The sequence below is a fragment of the Haemaphysalis longicornis genome, unplaced genomic scaffold, assembly GCF_048455015.1.
Source record: "Haemaphysalis longicornis isolate Haplotype H1 unplaced genomic scaffold, Haemaphysalis longicornis Haplotype H1 scaffold_7, whole genome shotgun sequence".
NCBI classification, from domain to species: Eukaryota; Metazoa; Arthropoda; class Arachnida; order Ixodida; family Ixodidae; genus Haemaphysalis; species Haemaphysalis longicornis.
In genome coordinates this window covers 24,433,314-24,454,454 of record NW_027526422.1, presented here as the reverse complement: position 1 = coordinate 24,454,454, position 21,141 = coordinate 24,433,314, and the positions used below count along the sequence as shown (strand labels likewise).

The following is a 21,141-nucleotide window of genomic DNA, read 5'->3' as shown; positions in this document are numbered from 1 at the left end:
CCTCGCACGCATCCCGGACCTTGGTCATACCATCTACGCCGACGATATTACGCTCTGGGTAGCGAAGGGAAGCGACGGCCACATCGAAGAAACCCTGCAACGTGCCATCGAAGTAGTGGAGACCCGCCTAGAAGGCACGGGTCTAGTCTGTTCGCCGGCCAAATCAGAGTTCCTAATCCTACCGCATCGAGAACGCAAGCCATGCGCTTCCGCGGCTGACAACATAAGACTACACACAAGAGACGGTACCACCATCCCACGGGTCCAGACCCTGCGCGTCCTAGGCCTCTACCTCGACGCCCATCGACGGAACGGTCTGACGATCCACAAGCTGGAGGCGAAGACCACGGCGGCCATTCGACTCATACGCAAAATCTCCAACCGCCACGCCCATCGACGGAACGGTCTGACGATCCACAAGCTGGAGGCGAAGACCACGGCGGCCATTCGACTCATACGCAAAATCTCCAACCGCCACGCCGGAATGAAAGAAGCAAACCTTCTGCGCCTGGTTCAATCGTTCGTCGTCAGTCACATTGCGTACGTCGCGGCCTTCCACAACTGGCAAGCCGCCGAGCGAAGGAAGATTGCGGCGCTCATCCACAAAGCATACAAGGAAGCCCTGGGGCTATATGCTTGTACTCGCACAGACAAGCTCCTAGAACTAGGGGTACACAACACCCTAGAGGAGATTGCCGAAGCACAGCAAACAGCACAACTCGAGAGGCTGACCACCACCCGGACAGGCCGTTACACCCGGACAGGCCGTTACCACGCAGCCTCCCTGCCTAAGGGCACGCTCGAGAGACTGTACGTGCACCCGCTGCCCAAGCATATGCACTCGGAACACAACAAAGAAAGACGGCTCGCTCGGGCCAGGGCCCTCACATCTACGTACGCCGCAGACACTGGCGCTTCCTACGTGGACGTGGCGGCCTATCCGGGAAGACCCAATACCTACGTTGCCGTGGCGATGGCGGCCACGGACGGTGCAGTAAAGTCAGCTAGCAGCTTCAAGGCGCAGAATGTGAAGCAAGCCGAAGAGATGGCTATAGCCTTGGCCATCGTGGACCCGCAAACAACCACGGTACTAAGTGACTCCAAGTCGGCAATGCTGGCATACGCAACCAACCAAGTGAACCCAAACACTGTGAAAGTGCTGTGCAGTGCGCGTACCAACGGGCTGCCGGTGGCACTCCGATGGTTCCCCGCCCACGTAGGTCCCTTGCGCCTCCGCGGAGGACTGACGAACCGGAACGAGGAGGCCGACTCCGCCGCGCGCGAGCTCACCAGACGCGCGGCGTCCACGAGTGTGGCCTCCTCACCGGACCCGTCCGGCGACGTAGAGATGCCCGACCCCCTCACCACATACGGGGAAATCTTGGAGTGGTACCGGCATACCCGAAGACGACGTCCGCCACCTCACCCAAATCTAAATCGGGAAGAAGCAGTTCTCTACAGACAATTACAGACCGAATCGCTCCTTACCCCAGTGCTTGCAAAACATCTGTGCCCCGGTGTATACGAAAGTGAAATGTGCCGTGTATGTGATAGTGCGCGTGCGACACTCAGCCTTATACTCTGGAACTGCAGGACACAGCCTGCTGAGGCAGCGCAAGGAACTATGCCTTCTCATATCACAGAAGCCATGAACGCTAAAGACTGGTGTGCACAAATCCAGGCCGTCCAGCAGGCGAAGGCTGCCCTGGCACGCCAGCGGCCCGAAAATGCAACCCCACCTTGGAAGCGTGAGTAGGCCCGGGCACCAAGCAGGTCTCCGCGACGTAGCGGCCACGTCCTAGCTGCCGGTGATTTTAATAAAGTTGTTCCTCCTCCTCCTCCTCCTTCTTTACTTGAACTATGATTTCTTCTACTCTAGTTTGTTCTCTGATCCAGGTAGCTTGTTTCCTGTCCCTGAGTGTTATTGCTAACATTATTCGTTCCATGGCCCGTTCAGCCGACCTAAGTTTGCTTTTTAGTTGTTCATATAGTAATGCGCCAAGGTACAGTTCCATATATCATAACCGGCAGTATGCACTGGTTTTAGGTTTTTCTTTTTAGTGATAGAAGTAGCTTACTTTTGATTATTTTTTTAGCGTTTTTTAGCTTTTAGCGTTTCGTTTCCTAAAGTGAAGAAGACGTTCTTGGCATGTTTATTCTTTATTACTTTAGGTTTATTCATATCTATTTCTAGCCCCACGGCCGTACTTTTTGATTCTAGCTCCTCAAGCATTGTTTTCCTGTGTTCTGCAGTCTCACTCAGCAAGACTATGTCGTCCGCAAGCCTCAGATGGCTCAAGTATTCCCCGTTTAACCTTAATATCAAGCTTTCTAAATACACCCTCCAAACATGCTGTGAATTGTTTTGGCGAGATGGTATCTCCCAGTCTTACTCCCTTTCGGATCGGAAATTTATCGCTTTACTTGTGGAGGGCTATCCAGCCTGTGCATTCCTTATATATGCCTTCTAGAAGTCTTACGCAGGTTTCCTCTATTCTCTGGTCTCTTAGTGCTTCTAGAACGGCTACGGTTAGTACGGAATCAAACGCTTTCTCATAGTCAATAAATGCCATGTAAAGAGATTTAGTGTACTCTACGGATTTTTCTATCGCTTGGTTGACCACATGGATGTGATCCACGGTTGAGTACCCTTTTCTAAACCTAGCCTTCTCTTTGGGTTGTTGGGAATCCAGGCTGTCACCTATGCGGCTAACTATAACCTTGGTAAACAGCTCAGTTTATAAGCTATTTACCACAGGCAGAGAATAAGTACATAAAATTTCCCCCGGCCGTATGAAACGCCGCTTGTGCGTCATTCGCTACTCAGAGGGTGTCGATTGTCCGCCAGCAGCTCGATGCATCCCAACAAAAAGGAGGTGATCCATAAACTGCATATCATGCACGACAGCCCATTCGTGTACCGAGAAGTCCGCTGTGACTCAACGACTTTGAAGCCAAGGGTTAATTGTGTTAGACCCTTCTTACGACTTCAGTGCTACTGCATGCTTTCCTGTGACTTCAAAGGCCCGATGGACCCTGAAATTTGATTCTTGAGCCGTACAACGGTGCGATAGGAGTCAGCGCATACCATGCCATTGTATTTTTCCTCCAGGAATCTTGAAGTATGTTCCCCGGCCGAAGCGCCAAAACTTCACCTCGTCAGATAAATTTATTACTGCCTACAAGTCGTGCGCAATTGGAGGTAAGCAATTTTTTCGGGGTAATTATTTACTATAGTGGATGGGGTGCTACTCAGTGTAGGTGAATGGGGAAGAGAAGTCGCTTTTTGACAGGTAACGCGACTAAAATTAATTAATTCATTAAGAATAAACAAATACTTGTCGATTATTACTTTTTTCTACAAATATTCAGAGAGAAACATTGCGTGCAATTCAAAAAACTAATTCAGCAGAAATTCAGAGAACTATATACTAATGCGTAGCATTCTTATGCCGCTTGTCTTGAGTGGGTGTGTTTTACAGCCAATTTTTTTTTTCTTCTAAATATTGTCCGACCAATTATCTCCCTTTACGCTATTATAACGATTACATTTGGAACTTTTGCGAAATCTGCATTATTGTGGAAATGCAGGGCGACCAGTTATCTCTATTTACGCTTTTATAGCGATTACAGGTGGAACTTCCGCGATATCTGCATTTTTGTGGAAATGAAGGGCGTTACACTGTCCTGGCTGTGAGGGTACTGGGCAAAGACTGGTGCCATTAAAAAATACGCGTAGAAGTAATCAGTGGGCCTTTCAAGCCAATTAAATAACACGAGCGACTTTACCTAAGAGATTCTATTCAGCTCAACATTGGTTATCTTACATCCCGTAACTGGGGATGACAAATCACTTCAAAATTTGTACGTTTAGTAATGTTGTACTTCGGTTAGTAGTGTTGTTTGTTTTCTGTCAACCGTACGCTATGCCTTTTTAGCATTGAATACATCACATCTCAAATTAACGCGTGCGAAAAGGCCATATTACCGTTTCTTCCTCCCTTTTTTTTACTTGAACACGCAGGATATGACAAACAGAGATATAGGCTGTCGATAAAAAAAATCCTCGGCGGTTGGGGATTCGAGGATTGGCCAATAATAAAAAAGGAGCCCGTTGGCGAAACGAGCGGGAAGTACCAACGCATTTTCGGACAAAGTGGCCTGCGCCCTTTCTTCGACTACAACGTCAAAGTGAGGCCGAATGGAAAGAATCGAATGTCTACAATAACCGTAAGGCTCTCTTGTTTACTTTCACATCAGTGCGGGCTCGAAAGTTCGGGCGCGAAATATTTGGCTCAAAATCGCAAAAAGGAACCATCAGGGATTTTCCGAAAAATAAAAAACTTCATTTGACGCCCCCCCCCCCCCCCCCCACACACACACACACACAAAAAAATACCAAAAGAGATTAAGCATTAGGAATGTCGGAAACCAAACCTGTAGACAGCATACTTCTGTAAAATATTCTAATCTTCTGGTTGTCCAGGCTATTTTGATTCAAGCTTACAGTTCTACAATGTGACCCCGGTAGCAATATTTCATCGCAAAAGAAAGGATCAGAATCAGCCACGCACTTCCATTTTAATGCAAAACATGTTTAATAGCGTATTTGAATTTACTTGCCGAAAGCCTTCATGCTAGCACAAGCCTTACAAAAAAACATCCACAGATGTTGCAGTACTTCAAAGCCGCACCAAATCCAAAAATCCTGGGCCATCTCCATTAACGTGAAACATGGGGAAGGGCGAACATGCAGTGCATAAGTGTATTTTTGGCGTCTTGGCGTTTTTTCCAACGGAGATGAAGCCGTTGGTGGGTAGAGGTATACAGCTTTGCTGTAAAAGTCTCTTGTCTTTGAAGGACGAAGTTCTCTATCACGAGGCGTAAACGAGTGTCCCGGTGTTTTAGTACCGTGGCTACATGAGACGACGGTTACGACGACGACATCAGTCGCCAACAGCCCGAGCCCCTAAAATGCAGCTTACGCAATTATTTTGAATCCAACTGTGAGCGATGAAATCGAACATTATATCCATCGAGAGAGCAATATACGTCAGGTTTATGACTACAGGAAGCGTGTTAGAGTGTTTTGATAAATAGATTTGAAATTACTGAAGGTTACTTTTGTAATGCAAACTATATTTTGCTCGCTCTCCTTCAGATAACGAAACCAAGAACATCTTCCATCCTGGTTGGCACGCGAAGAGAAAAGACTTCATCTAACGACATTGACAGGACACGAAAGACTTCAGAACCAAAGAATAAGAACGTGCATGCAACGGATCAACAACTAATTCACTACAAGGAGTTCATTGTACAAGCCATAAATCTATTGAATCCCAACGTTACCAGACCTGCTGCTGTGCTGGTGGCCGATGGAATTCTATTGGTTGAAACCGCTTTAGCTAAGGTAAGCGATGCATGGCTTTCAGTACTAAGTTATTCTTTGTACTGTTTGGGCTGCGGTATTTACGCCACATCTTGTTCGTCTAAATGACGCTTAAGCATAGCATGTTATACAGAACTATTTCTTAAAAAATGAAATTATACGTGACAAGCAGTGGCGCAGCTAGAAATATTTTTTCGGGGGTGTCATACACCACCAGCAAAAAAAAAGAAAAAGAAACAAGGAAATATAGCCTGTGCGCAAATATAACTTCATTTTCGTATTCTTTTGTAATTTTGTTATTTTGTTTTTACGTATTAATATACCCGTGCAGAGTGTGAACAGCGTGGACGAAAAAAGGCAGAAAAGAGGAGGGGACAGAGGGATAATGCACAGGTCGGAAAATTTATGGGGTTGTTCTGAGACCGAAACACCCCCACTGGCTACGCCTTTGGTGACAACTTATATCACCGTGGAGATACAGTAAAATCTCGTTAATTCGAACTCCAAGGGGACCATAAAATTGTTCGAATTAAGCGGAGTTTGAATTAGCGGGCGGGCGCTAGAATGAATGGACATCGCGCCACACTGCGCGGGCGGAACACAAAGAAGCTACCTCTGGACTTTTTATCGAGAATTAGGCGCTACTACATGTCAAACCCGACTATAACGAACCCGGATAGTGCGAATTATGCTATATATCGAACAAAAATAAATCAGTTACGGAGATAAACGCGAAACATATTCCTTATAACGAACTTCACATCTGATATAACGAACTCGGCATGCTTAGAATGGCCGCCAAAATGCACGGTCTCGGAGCGGCGATTGAGATGTTGATTGGCCGCGACCGCTGAGCAAAGGCCCGCGACTGAGACATTGCGCCTCGTATGGAGTGACATGACGCCCGACGCTTTCCGTAACTGTTTCTGACGCGCGGAACTCACGACGGAACCCGCCCAGTCAGTGAGTCCGGACCAAGGCGGCAGCTCGCCAACCTTGCCGATGCTGTGCTGAAAGGAGCGTCCTTCTAGGATTTCGTGAGTGTCGACGACGACGTTGCCGTCACTGTAAGCCCCTCGGACGCGGGCACCGTCAGAAGAACCGTCGTAATACTGATGAAAAGCACCGAGGAGGCAGAGGATGTCGCGAGTGAAAGCCTTCCGACGCTTAAGGAAGTGCTTTCGGCAGTCTATGTCCTCCGCCAATATTTTAAGGACACGGACTCGAACTGGTGCAAACAATGACTCGTGTAAAGAATGCTGTGCTAGTTGACGCTGCCAAAACGAAAGGGAAAACAAAAACCACCGCTTTTTTTTTTTTTTGAAGTAGGCAGTTAAGGCGTTAAGGCGGAACGTAGCTTCATTATTTGCTATAAATCGATTGTTTTTAAATGCAGAGCATTTCAGTAACTCACGATGTCACCCGCGTTGACGTCCGTAGTCCGCAACGTCGTTGTCCCTACTATATAAAAAAAAATTCTATCCGCCGCCCGGTTTCGATCCCTCGACCCTGCGGGCGGAACGCAATGTACATGCTGCTCTACCCACTGCTCCACAAAGCCGACACAGAATGGTACGCTACGAACGCGCCTTATATCGTTGACTCATTCAAATTACTGCTGACGAGCGCTCTCTCGTCAGCAGTTGCCACAAGTGCAACAACATTAACGTAACGCAAACTACTTAACGTCGTGCGCCCCCGGAAATGCTCTGCATTTGATCGTGCCCCTCGCGAGGGGGATGTTTATACAGTGCCGTCGAAAGTGGCTTTGCACTACTGGAGTCTTGCTGCTTTCTCGCTCCTGGGATCCTCTGTCAGTCATGGGGAGAAGCTAGATCGACCCCTATCTCTGCTGTTTCTCCAGCCTTGCACCACTGGCGCTAGGTGCGCCAATTTTTTCTCTTTGAAATATTAGGGCGCAATCAAAGCGGTAAAGTAACAGTGATTTAAAGGGACACTGAAGTGAATTTGTCAGCTCCCGTTTTTGCTTGCACTGCGTAGACTGGCTCCAATTAGCACACTTTTCATCGTTTATACGGTTGACAAGTCGGTAATTTTAGCTGATAACCAGACCGATATGCAATGGCTAATAAATATTAGCGGCCAGGAAGCCACCGACCTCGGGTTAAAGTTTAGTGCAGAAAAATCAGGAGTAATGGTTTTCAATGACGCTACCACTGACGCAGTGTCTATCCAGCAAGGCGAATTACCCAGAGTGAAGGAATATAAATATTTGGGACTGTGGATAAACGAAGGGGATAACTACTTAAGAACTCACGAGGAGCAACTTAAGGGTAAGGGAGACCGAAACGCAGCTATAATGAAGCATAGAGCTCTGTGGGGGTATAACAAATATGAAGTAGTGAGAGGAATGTGGAATGGAGTAATGGTTCCAGGTCTCACATTTGCGAATGCTGTACTCTGCTTAAAATCAGACGTTCTATCAGGCCTTTAAGTGAACCAGAGAATGGTAGGACGTTTGGCCTTAGGCGCACATGGAAAAACAACTAACGAAGCAGTACAAGGAGATATGGGCTGGGCGTCGTTTGAAGTTGGAGAAGCACAGAGTAATATGTGTTTTTGTATGGTAATGGCGTACTTTATTTTGTTCGTTTCTGCATGCGGAGATGGCGGGGGGATTCCCGCGTATTGCGAACTCGTAACAAGAAACTCGTTATAGGCGGGTTTGGCTATATCGAACTATTGGATATATCGAACTAATCGTGACGCATGTTGCAGTTAGCTATAACCGGGTTTGACTGTACACGCTTGTGGGGTCCAGAGCAGCGTCCACGTCACAAAGACAACCTGAAACGGCATGCGCCGGAGCACTGGGCCGGCGGCGCGGCGCCCGCTGCGGAAGCGAAATAAGCTGTCTCAGCCGCAGCGTAACGCGCGCTATGGCTGTTGTTTTTTTGTTTAGTTGATTTGCATCTCTAGTAAATTTCGTTTGATTTGGATCTGCAAAACATTGTAATCCCTCTGGGACGACTTCTTTGAGGAGCGATGGAAACCCGGGGATCCCTGTTCTAATTAACCGTTCTGCATACCTCCCCGTTCGAATTATCGGGAGTTTTCCCCCATTGAAATATCCAGGGTGGTACCGGGACCAGGCCGTTAGTTCGAATTAACCGAGTTCTAATTAACGAGCTTTCACTGTAGCAACTTTCTTGATTCTGGTACAGATTGTTGGTAAGCGTCTCTTATTTTCAGCTGTCGGCGCGAGCTCGCTTTCAGGAAATCAACCTCAACGACATTTCCAGCGGCACCTATCTGCTTGCTCGCACTGTAAGTAATATGTTAAAGACTTTTTTGTATATTAAATAAGAGCGAAACCCCGGTATTGCGAGAAGGTGCAGGAAGCCTAAAGGTTGGTTTGAGAGGTGCCGCAATAGTGGTTGTAATGAATAAAATGACAGGGTGGCGTAATATAACGCAGAAACAAGTATGTTAGTGAGAATCTCAAGCAGTTTCAGATGTCTCAAGTAACTTGGACACCATACAGCTGGGCTTTAGCAAAGAATAAAAACGGCACTGCGGAAGAATAAGAGCGTCGAGTTTAACGCGAACTGCATTGGATTTGGCTGGATAATTCAGAAAAAAAAGAAGATATGGTGCCCGAACACCCACAGGAAATTCTCTCACACGCTGACTGTTGTCACTATATTACGTCGAAAGCTGCACTACGCGCGCTGATTAATTCTGTTAAAAGACGCAAGTTGCAGTAACCAAGTCAAGGAGGAGCTAGAGCAGCTCGGTGACCTCCTCAGTACCGGTAGGCGCGTGCTTTTTCTGCCCGGGTAGCCCGTTGGATTCTTCCAGCGGGTCACCCGACTGTTCTATGCCGGATACGCGGCTAGTGCAAAACAAGAAAAAGACGTTCAAAACAGATGGAAGAGCTGACACTATCTTTGTACCGTCTTGTCTGCTAGGTTACAATGCAGGCACTACAAAAGGACCTCGCTGCAGCAGGAATCAGGTTGACTGAGGATGTTCAGGTGACGCTGCAGCACCCGGACTACTACATAGGTGTTCACTACCTGATAAGCAGCGTCAAGGATATGTAAGTTCTCTTTCCTTCAATCCCGTGCCCGTGACTACACGATAGGAGTTATACAGGCCTCCGTCACCTACAACCAATTTCAACTGGATTTTGTTTATTGTAAAATAAAAACATTTGCCCAATTGACAGCTTGTTTGAGTTCGTGAAAGGAGAAAAACGATTCGGGATAATATGTCTCAACATCAGCTTCATGTGCAGCTAAAAGATTTGCCAAAAAGATTGTGCGTGACAGACTAGAGGGTGGAGTAGGATAAGGAAAATAATTATTTCTCCCAATGAGGATATTGACGGTGGCTTTCGAATTTCTTTTGTGTATTTACGGGTGACCTTTATCCCCGCATTGCGCGTTTGTCTTTATACGTTTTTTAGTCTACAAGCTTCGTTATTGTGCGTAGTTTACCGTAACAAGGAGGATGGGCCAGCTGTGTCTATTTTAACGCGAAAGTGTTTTATTCCCAGATACGCCAACATTTCACTGAGGTCATATCCGTCACGGAAGTGATGCCATTATAGCGAAGCAAGCGGCCTGTAAAGGGTGCACCCCTGCACACAGTGTCTTCTTGCGGGAAAGCAACCTTTAGTACTGAAGAGTTCGTTATACTTGGGGTTGTTAGTTCTCGGGTTTTATATTTTAACACAAAAGTGTTTTATGTCGGGATGCACCAAGATTTTACTGACGTCATATCCGCCACGGAAATGACGCCAGTACACCTTTGCCGAAGTCCCCCGCCAGCAGGATGTCGCTCGCCAAGCACACCCACAAGACAGCCGCCGACTCCAAATCATGCTCAGCTGCAGATTTCGCTGCACATTTCACTTTTGTGTTTTACCTATTCCTATGACAGAGTAATCAACCACAGTTTTTTTCTCTTATCAACTGCCAAAGACTCCCTAAAGCAAGCTTCTCTTGCATAACCAAGGAGCGCATAACCACGGCATAACCCAGTATTAACGCATTGCACGTGGTCGATCAAGGCGACGTGTACTAAAAGACGTCTTTTTACAGCGCTATGCAGACGAGCGCGAAGAAAGGGGCACTCGAAGTGGGGGCGGGGCCTTGGCTCTTTGCTTTGCTTTTCCCTCTCCTCTGTCCAGCTCCTAGATACTTTGTTTGAGTTGTACCTTAGAGAAGATTAACCTAAAGGCAGGCACCCACTCCAAGAACGCGCGGCAATAGTTAACAGTTATTTTTATTGTCGTCGTCTTCATAATTACTATTATTGCTCTCAGATAGGGTAGAGCGTGAATACGACGCTCTAAAAGCAGCTGTGTTATTGTATTTTATTTTTTGGGGTGCGACTGCTCTCGCAACGCGGCAGACACCCCTGAGCGCATTCGACGGTTATTGTGCCAACATTATGGCATGAAGGTTTATAAGAAAGCTGCTGATGTTAGCCATTCATTGTATGCACCAGAAACGCCATCAACTCTCTCACAAGACTCAGTAAGATGAGCCGTGGCGGATTTCATGCAACCCCTGGCGCATGGTGCCCATAGAGAGGCCATCCGCACACTGAGGTCCCCTCTCTATGGCGTAGCAGACTCTGATAGGCAAGGCTAGTTGTTTATTCATTCACAAAAAATGAAGTGTTTTTTTCTCAGGGGAGAGGTGGGAGGGGGGACGGTTCGATTCTCAGGCTTCACTAGGCCTGCCCTTGCAACTAATATCAGGTGACACGGCTCTCGATGGAGACGCTTCATTCATAACATTAGGCAGGGCTTTTTAGAAGCTGAAATTTGACTACTATCCTTTTGCAGAACCCCCATTAGGAACTTCGTCGCGTGGACGCTCATTCTGTCCCTGGCAGAAGCTGAGGGGACCCCGCTTCACGACCTCTACTCGCAGTACGCCAAGAGCGCGTTCGGCAAAGCAACACAGACGCAAGGGGACTACGTAGGAGAAGCGTGCCTTCGACAGCTGCTGCATCCACATGTGATGCATAGCGCAGGAGCCAGCACGTTTATCAAGTACAAGTTCGACAAGTACGACCGAGACTATGTAAGATCGCACGTTTCTTCCTCGTAGCTCGTCTTCCTTCAAGAGCCGGCGTAGGGAACGAGGCATTGCGAAATCTAAACTCTATCCCTTATTTCCAGGTTAAGAAAATGCTGACTTTCGTCAAGGCATCAATTGAAAGAATTGTTGCTTTAAATGAATGGATGTCTGATGCGACCAAAAGGAAGGTCACACAGCGAGTAAGTTCTGAAATCAACCTCTTGCTCAGCGCCCCTGCAAACTGTTTCTGCTCAAAACGGGACAGTAGCTGTAAAGGTACGTCTGACCCATTTCAGTTATCCAACATGAAAGCAATCATCGGATATCCAGACTGGATGCTTGACGATGCTGTTGTGAATGAAGAGTACCGATTTGTGAGTCGCTGTACTGTTTTCTGGGTCTTGATTTTGATAAGACCATTTTACGTAAAGAGATTGTGCATACATGTTAAGTTTGGATGGAATTGGAGTGATGGTGTGAAATCTGGCTTTGAGCTATGCAGGCAGGGTATACGCTTGGACACAAGAGAAGCGCGAAAAGAAGCACGAACACGCCCAATGGGCTCTTTTCGTCACTTGTAGTTTTCAACAGTGAGCTTTGTGCACCCTGCTTGAGAACGAACACGCACGGTGATACAAACATTATAGTGGACGCCCATTTAGAAACTTCTGACGCTTTTTCTTGTGCGTGATCGATGCCATATGAAAACTACAGCAGGTGTAAGCCCTCGCATGTCGAAATAGGTGTCATGTTATCTTCTCTGATGAGTGATGATAGCTGTTGATTGGTGCTTTTAAACTTTGTTCTCTATTCGGCCGGCAAGGTCGGCTGGTTCAGGAGCCAGTACAATCCGCTTATAACTGGCATAGTATTTCACCAGTGTTTGATATATAAACTACATAACCTGTATGGCCATATTGCTTATATATCTCCGTGATTTCATTAAAAAAAGGCGCCACCAGTAAGCAGTTTTTCCCAGACATCCTGGATTTAACCACAAAAATTCGGTATTGCATGTTTTTCACCTAGATAGACGGAAAATGATTTAGGGTATGAACTCTCGTAATTTTCGAATTTGCTACCAGGCAATAATTACGTGAAAGCCATGCAGTCCCGCCCCCCCCCCCCCCCCAAGTCAAGAAATCTGACACTAGTTACTGTGTGAGCTCCCTAACTAAATGGAATTTGAGCCATCCTAAGAATAACGGTAGGACGAAAGTACGTCTTTGTGCTGGCTTGGCCAAAGGATGTCCAAAAGATGCAGACCTCTATGGAAAGTGACATGGTTGAAATAAATATTTTTGCCAAAGGAAATACAGCTTCTCACAAATATTCTAAGTACGAATCAATTTTATGGCATATAAGTTCATAAGAAAGCGGTCGTCCTGTTCAGTTCTCTTCTTCGTCTTGCGTTTTTGCGCTTACTTTCCATCACAAAGTTTGTAACAAAACGAACACTTCGCTTTTTTTACAATAGCCATGTTTTCTCTCATTTTTTTCTTTTGAACCTATGATTTTTTTTCTGGCTTAAAAGTGTTGCAGCTCTTTTTTTTTTTGTAATTGACGTTTTAGCATCCCGCTACAGCGGTGTCCTGATTGGTCTTTTTCTTACAATAATAATTAGAAAGGGCCGTTCAAAGTCAGTAGTTGAAAAATGGAAGTTGTGGATTTCTCAGTAAAAATCCGCATCCTATCCCGCATCCCTATCGGTCAATACTATAGTAAAGACACCGTACTAAGCAACAAAGACACAAACAATGGCTGTGTCAAGATATCGCCAATTTCACACACGCGCGCGTAGATTCGCACACATACACCTGCACGCGCGCACACACATGCACCCATGCGCGCACATAAAATGGTTAGTTTTGCGCGAAGAGTCTTCCAAAAAAGAAAGCTGGAGGTGTCGTTCTAAAATAACAGCCGGAAAAGTATGCGTAGTATAAAAACAATAACAGAAGAATTGTAACATGGAACCGCAGCGGATAAATTTGGCTTGTTTCAGATCCCAAACCTGAGTGAAAACGTATCTTATGTTGAACACTACTTTTGGATGAAGCAAAACTACTTTTACCAGACGCTGCAGAAACTGAAGCCGGATTTCGTAGATAAAGAGTAAGCAGAGCTATTTTTTGTCCACAATTCACGCTCAAAAATAGGTGATGACGTGAGAGAATGTAATGAATATTTTTTATCATATCAGTAGGATTTGTTACCATTCCGCCACAAGAAAGTTCAATCTTAGCATCTCCGCAGTCGAACAATGTGATAGCCATCCACTCTTCAACTACTATTTTTCATAGCTAAGACAGTTCAGCTTTAAAAATGTTTAGCAAAAATACATTCCCAGAAAAAAACGGCTTCACTTAAAATTGAAATCAAGGCTTCGGCAGACGCCCGTATTGTCGGGAATGAACATTTATGAAACGCAAATACGCCGACTAAAAGAGAAAAATAAAATGATGTAATGACATTTCAGACACCCGAACGGAAGCGTTGTTCACACTATGAACAAAGTTTTCGTTCAGGCAGCGGGGAAGGGGGTGAGGGGGGGGGGGTATTTTTTTCTCTTGTCGTCGGCACCCCTAGCGCTCATGAAATAAACATTTATAGCGCTGCGAATGTAGTGCTCTTCGTTACATGCCGTGTACTAACATTTAGCAATGCTTAGTTGTCTCTTTTTTTTTTGCATTGTACACTGACAACCGCATCTGTTTGTTTTTCTGAATTAATTTTTACAGGTACTCCTTCTTCGTGCTGTATTCTCATGCATTCTACATTGAACGAATCGACACGCTGGGTACGTTGCCACATCGGCGTTTTATTTTTTCATAATGATCCAGGCATTAATTAGATTACCCTAACAGCTTTGCATCCCTGCATCTCACAGGGAGCTGGGCTAGCGGCATCCCAGTGTGTGTGTGTGTGTGTGTATATATATATATATATATATATATATATATATATATATATATATATATATATATATATATATATCTGTAAACTATTTATCTACTGTTGATCTATCGTTGCACGTTGCAGTGTACCCAGCTGCAGCACTCATCTCTCATTACAAGAGACCGCCCATGCCAAGGTAACCTCTTTGTTACTTGCCCCAAGTATGGTTCAGCTGGCGCTCAAAGTTCTTGTCACTCCTTCACAGGTCCCTGAACTTCGGAACAATCGGGACTTTCCTAGGGCTTCTGATTGCTAACGCCCTTGACAGGTTCGATGGTACGTGCGAGCTTGCGAACTAAACACCGCGTGCGTAACTTGGTGTTCTTCACCTTTCTTGGAAAGCGCTCCGGGGTGACCAAGAGGGCTGGGAACTTGATTATCCTTAAAAAGACCATGACGACTGAATACGTCCTTAGTTCGTTCAAAGATGAATTGATAAATTTATTTCCTGCACCGACGAGTGTTTTTCTTTTACCAATATATCAGAACAAATGTTCAAGAGCGTTAAAATTTCCCGCTAGAGGACAGCAGTGACGTAATTATAGGAAACGCCAAAAACAGAGCCAGCTTAGCCTGGTGTGAAAAGCAATGCTCGCTTGTGCTTTCGTTTGTTGTTAGTTAAACAATTATTATTAGTTAACAAGTAATTATATATTAACGCAGAGCGTAAATAAGGACCCGTGTCGCAGTAAAGCTAGCGGTGGCGTTGACCATGAGCAAAGCATCCACCTTGAGGGACTTACCGATTCCCCCGGGAACGTGAGGAGCTTCCCCAACATGTAGCGTGCGAGTGGGAGAGGAAATTTAGGGGCCTTAAATGGAAAGCTCTCGCCCCTCCCCCTCGGAAAGATTTTATGCGATGCGAACGCGGCTGGATAACATTACCGCGTTTGTAAGCAGAAACGAAGCATAAAAGTCATCTGAATTTTGATTACCAAATAATAGTTCATAAAAGCGAGTGTGCCAAGAAACTTCCCTGTGTTAGAGGTATATTCGTTGGTGGAATACCGCCAGGCTCTGTGCAGAAAGTGCACACATTTGGCGAAATGCAAGAGTGGCGTGTTGTTGTTGGTTGTTCTTTACCAGAAAAAATAGCCTACATCGGGAACAAACCCAGCAACGAGACTGTTGTCGAGGAATTTTGGGATGACCTCACCCGCAAAAATTTCTGCAAGGCTTCAAATTGTTTGAAGAATGAAGAATGCACCGACAAAAACGTAAGTGACCATGATACTTTCCCGGCTTTACTTTCGCGCCTTTGGTTAGAAGTCAAAAATGGTTTTAAGGTTTTGGCTTGAATTCTTTTTTGTTGTAAATTTGCTGGTACATTATTTTCCCTTCAATAATGGTTTTCGATGTCGTCCTGACTGTTGCTGTTGCTGTATTGCTGTTGACTTACACTGTGTTCGTTGCTCACCTGTCTTCAATGAACCCCGTGCATTTAATAGGAACAGCTTTCTGATGGAGAGGCAGCTTTTTAACAAAAAATAAAGATTTAAGCCCTGTTAACAGCACGGCTTGCTACGCCACACGAGGAGAGTGAGATGACAGATTGATGTGAAATATAGGATGATGTCGACTATAGTGAAATGGGGGGATTACGGGAGATGGAAATAACTGCAGTGAGATAACTTATACACATTTCCGGCGTACCTTTGTCTTGTATCGGATATGCCTGGCAGCTTTTTGAAATGTCGTTACCCTCAAAGGCACGTTATAAGCCCTGGCCGTAACGAAGATTCTTTGACCGGGAAAAAAAACTGACCTAGTCTTGAAATTAAAGATCATACTTTATGACGAAGTCAGGGTGCTAAAAAAGGGTAAAATACTCATGGCTTAGACTACCCGGAAATACACACTCTAGCCGTATGCTGGATTCTGACAGCGGTAACCTGGCCATTCACTTGACCTTCCTTGGTGGCATCGCCCAATATGTCGGCCATTATTGTTATTGCCATGTTTCGCATATTCTGGGTACACAAAACCCGCAAAGTAAACCAAACACGTGGTAACCTTGTGGTAGCCCAGCAGCTCTTGCAGATGGGAACGGCGATCACTTACATGGTTCGAACAGCAGGTCGCGCAGTTCGCAGTTCTAGTAAGATGCAGATAGCCTGTAGTTTACTGTGCTAAACTTTTAAAGATTCACTAATCGAAATCGAATTGCTAGTGGGGGTTCGTCTGTCTACGCTGGTTCTCTACACGTAATATTATGACCAAGGTGTGTTTTATTTCCGGGCATAGCAATTTTACACTTAAACATGCATGTACGCAGGTCTATGCGCGTGATGTCTTCATGTAAACGACATCTGAGCCACAAACATGACCGCAGCGTGTTTCCGTCGTAGTGTTGCCGTTCTTGTCATTTTTTTATGTCCGTTGCTCACGTTTCTTTGCAGTGCGCCAGCGGTACTGACTTGTTTGCTGCGATATCTATGATTTGTGGAGGATATTTGCAAATGTCACCAGCTACCACTTTCTTCCGGGTGGCATAGTTTGCTAACCAGACAGCTCTCTCCTGTCTCTCTGCTTGCACCGTGCAGGGTCAATCTTTAGCGTCTTTGCTGCCTAATGTTGCTGTCCTTTGCAGCACACCTTTTTCCAGCTAGAATAAATAATATCACAGAGCAAACATGTCACTGGGCACTGAGAGGCGGCCTTCGGAGGGAGGCAAAAAGAGACTGAATCAAACAGAGAATGAAGTCACGAGTGAGGGTTAAGATATGATTAAGTGCGTTTAAAACAGGATGCAACGTAGACAAAAAAACTTTATTAATGGATGCAGAACGCCTGCGCCATTGCCAGCAGCCTGCATGCAATACACTCGTTACCGTGAACGGTTTTTAGTGGAGATGAAGGCTTGTGCTATGTGAAGCAAAGGCCTTCTGAAATTTTATTGGCAATTAGGCTGTTTTAGGCGTCGAAAGGCCTTATGTTTGCCAAAGTATGTAGGCGTGGCGTGACGGCAGCTTGAGCACATTGTCAGTGGGGGCTTGAGTGCAACTGGCCAATCATTACACATAAGACACCTTAGTGGCCTAAATACAAAATAAAACAATGCCTGAACATGAAATTACAACCTCCTTTTATTCAACATGAGCAGTTTAATCCGGTTGGTGTATCCATACACGACCTTCACTTTGTATTGCAACATTTCTGCTTTTTCCCACTGTCGAAGCCGCCATATTCTTTGTCAGAAGGACTTCTATCAAACTTTGTTGCTTTTCAGAAGGAGTTTAAGAAGACTAAAAGCAGAGCCCTTTTCCGGGACTATGTTGCAATACGGGCGGCGTATATGGTGAGCGTACGCCAGCATACGCTGTTATGTTTTATGTTTTCTTATTTGTATATTTCACCCCATTATCTTTCAAATGCGTAACAATGGAGTGTTTGAGCCAGCCGTAACTTAATTTGGCAGACCGCGGCCGTAGTCTCGTCAGTTTAATTGGAAACTCGCAATCATGTTCGTTCGGTGCCAACAACATACCCCGGCCGCTGGATGAAAAAGCTTTGTTCCTGCTGTGCATTCCTGCGGACGGAACTATGTTATGGGCAACGATATATCTCAACGGAAGACACTATAACGAGCACCGGCTGTTGAAAACAAAAGGTTACGATGAGCGAGCGTGCATTTCAGCGCCGGCTCCTAAATACACAAGTGGAAAATCTGGGCCAGTTGGTTCGGCATCGTTTTCAACTGCGCGAAAGGACGGGGCGAGACCGAGAACACACAGGAACAGCGCTGAACTAACAACTGAATGATTTATTTATTGGCTGCTTCCCTGAATTTTGCCGCCGAACTGTCGAGATTGTACACGTCAAGAAATGCACAAGGGGACTTGCAGAAACCTTCGCTATCTGGAAAAATGGTGACAGTTGCATTAGCACACCGTCAATTGCCTACTTGATTGTGAAGTGGCATTTCTTGATAAAGTGTGGCTTCGATATTTGTTATCATTAATTCTTCTTTTGTTACTTGTGTGCGAATTTTTGTGTCTCATTTCCCTGTCCAAATAAATCATTCAGTAGTTAGTTCAGCGCTGGTCCTGTGTGTTCACCATTTCGTCCCATCCTTTCGCGCTGACGAAAGTGGGGGGTCCTGAATCGCTTATTCTGCACGCAGAATTGACTGTAGAAGCAGGATCGAGCTTTCTAAGGCTTTTTTCCCACCACATACGATATCAAGGTAGTCGCAAAACCACAAATATTACATTTCATGTTTATAAAACTAGCTCCAGTCACCAGGGTTCACAACCTCATATAAAAATCGCGCATACCGGGCGGCATTTTCATCGTGTTTGTCTGCTCTGCTCTGCTCTGTTTTGTTCTGTTTTGTTGTGTGCTGTTCTGTTCTGTTCTGTTTTGTTCTGTTTTATTCTGTTTTGTTCTGTTTTGTTCTGTTATGCTTTGTTTGGTTGTGTTCTGTCATGTTTTGTTCTGTTCTGTTCTGTTCTGTTCTGTTCTGTTCTGTTCTGTTCTGTTTCGTTTCGTTTCGTTCTGTTTTGTTTTGTTCTGTTGTCTTGTTTCGTCCTGTATTGTTCTGTTTTGATCTGTTTTATTTTGTTCTGTTCTCTTGTGTTCTTTTTTGTTAAATAATGTTTGACATAACATAACCACGCACCCTCCACCAGCGTCAAAAAACGAAGCGGCAACTAAACGATGTTCGAACTAAATCAAGCCTTAACTTTAATGAATCATGGTCGCGCTTTTCTTTAAATCAGGAATGGTTTACCTCAAATAATAATATAATCGTTTATATTGTAAACATAGAGTACTCAGCGTGTATACGATGTGCGACTGGCTCTCGCACCATGCCCGATTTTTTTTTTATTGATTGATTGAATATGGGGTTTAACGCGCCGACGCTACACAGGAGATGACCCGCGCCATAGCGGAAGGCTCCAGATTAATTGGGGATCTTTAACGTGCGACGAAATCTCAAACACACGGACGTTTTCGCTTTTTGCCTCCATCAGAAAAGCAACCGCCGCGGCCGCGAATTGAACCCATGAACCTGCGCTGCTTTGTTTTTTCTTGAATTTGCAGAGTGAGCACACACAAAACTGTTAGTTGCAAGCCATACGTTTTATTGCGCTATTTGTTCATTTAATGTTTCCAATTAACTCAATTTTAATTGCTTTATAAGGAAAAAAACGTGCGTCATTATTATGTCCTCTCTGCCATGAAAAATCCGCCACCCCTCGTTGGGTAAACTCATAAAAGCTCATGTTATCTAATCCTCGCTCAGTCACTCACTTAACACCTCTGATAAAAAGGAATACTTGCTTACCATGGGCTTCGGGTGTTTTCTTTTTGTTTTTTCCAGGCATTAAGAGCCAGCGACCGTAATTACACAAGGCCTCGCTTGCTTCCAGGAACAGAATTTGACGCGGAAGAGAAGATCTTCTTTCTCGCATTGGGAAACGTGCGTAATTAGCTTTCCGAAACAAATAACTGTAGTCTGATAAACATAAAAGCGCTGACACAAATCGTTTCTTTTTACAGCTATTCTGTCCTTTCCGTCTTCCTAAAAATTTGGTTGTTGGCCGATCCGACAGTCATTTAGTAAAACAACCAACAGATGGCTACAAGGAAAGGTTCGTGTGCCCATCATAAATTAACTTCTCATTTCTTGCGCCACTAATGTAGGCTTTCTTGTTTTCTTCATTCAGTCAGAGAACACGACAAAGTTTTTATACTGTCGGTATAAAACTGCGCCCATAAATGTACAGTCAGAGACAAAGTTTACGGACTGCCGAGGCAGCCGTCCCAATTAATTTAGTTTTCCCTTTAGGGGCTTAGCGGGATGAACCACAAGTGATGAACTACATCTAACACCACTCCTTTCAGAGAATGGTGTGAGATTACTTGTGAATCAAAATATGTTCTAATCGCAACGGTGAAATATTTCTATTGTCGAAGTTATATAAGCAAACTCTTCAATTGCAATTAAATCTTTATTTTTCAAAAATGATTCCTAGACGGTACCCTGTCTAAAAGCTGGGAGGCAGCTTGACGGAGGCCAGGCAACCGTTTCATAACATACCTTTTGTTCCAGACTGTACGTGATGGATACTTAAATTGTTAGTAGCAGCGCGAGTCTAGGGTGTCACTCTAACTCTTGCAACAGGAAAGCGAGCAGTATTGTTAGAGAGTCACTTAGTAGAATTGCTTCGATCCTTTTCATCTTCCGGCAATTCATTGACATTACTGCCTATAGAAACTCAATAGTGAACACACATGACCAACAGCTTCCTTTGCAATTGTATTTTTTTTTTTTCGCAGATTAAATGACGTTGTCAAAGGCTATAACGGTTTTCGGAGTGCATTCAAATGTGGGAAAATAAAGGAAGAATGCCGGCTCATGCCCCCGGAAATCTATGCAGAGTAAAATGTTTTGGCTCAGTTATGCAAGCAATAAACCTGTTCAACATAAATTTATATGTGTATACGTGTTTCTTCTCCTCACTGCTGCTGACATTTCCGTGCTTTTATGAAAGTTAGTTAGAAAATCTTACAACTCGAACAAGTGTGTAAGAACCACTGTGTTCCTAGAGATGGGGTACCATGGCTTTGTGTGCAACATAGTTTATTCATAAAAATAAGCGTTATACTCTCGGTTCAAATATTGTTACAGTAGTGTACACTCTTTTTATGACATGTAAAGCCCAGTAGTATCCGCAGTAGAGGTATAGGTCGACCAGTACGAATGGTACATGTGAGAGCTTGCTCCCT

General features: G+C 44.9%; 1 protein-coding gene across 5 annotated transcripts in view; it reads left to right on the top strand.

Annotated features, from left to right (window-relative positions):
- The window catches only part of LOC144144811 (neprilysin-2-like), a 28,478-nt gene extending 7,635 nt beyond the window's left edge, over window positions 1–20,843 (top strand). For 3 of the 5 annotated variants that reach the window (XM_077676319.1, XM_077676316.1, XM_077676317.1), the window contains 17 exons: window positions 3,113–3,202; window positions 4,025–4,230; window positions 5,162–5,410; window positions 8,603–8,677; window positions 9,322–9,452; window positions 11,211–11,451; window positions 11,550–11,648; window positions 11,745–11,822; window positions 13,454–13,563; window positions 14,190–14,248; window positions 14,491–14,542; window positions 14,612–14,682; window positions 15,493–15,623; window positions 17,636–17,704; window positions 19,733–19,831; window positions 19,912–20,003; window positions 20,692–20,843. In XM_077676319.1, the coding sequence (XP_077532445.1) occupies window positions 3,113–3,202; window positions 4,025–4,230; window positions 5,162–5,410; window positions 8,603–8,677; window positions 9,322–9,452; window positions 11,211–11,451; window positions 11,550–11,648; window positions 11,745–11,822; window positions 13,454–13,563; window positions 14,190–14,248; window positions 14,491–14,542; window positions 14,612–14,682; window positions 15,493–15,623; window positions 17,636–17,704; window positions 19,733–19,831; window positions 19,912–20,003; window positions 20,692–20,797 (1,958 nt within the window). In that variant the 3' untranslated portion in view covers window positions 20,798–20,843. The remainder of the gene's footprint in view (window positions 1–3,112; window positions 3,203–4,024; window positions 4,231–5,161; window positions 5,411–8,602; window positions 8,678–9,321; window positions 9,453–11,210; window positions 11,452–11,549; window positions 11,649–11,744; window positions 11,823–13,453; window positions 13,564–14,189; window positions 14,249–14,490; window positions 14,543–14,611; window positions 14,683–15,492; window positions 15,624–17,635; window positions 17,705–19,732; window positions 19,832–19,911; window positions 20,004–20,691) is intronic. The other 2 variants (XM_077676318.1, XM_077676321.1) reach the window with 2 other exon arrangements.
- The last annotated feature ends 298 nt before the right edge of the window (window positions 20,844–21,141 follow it).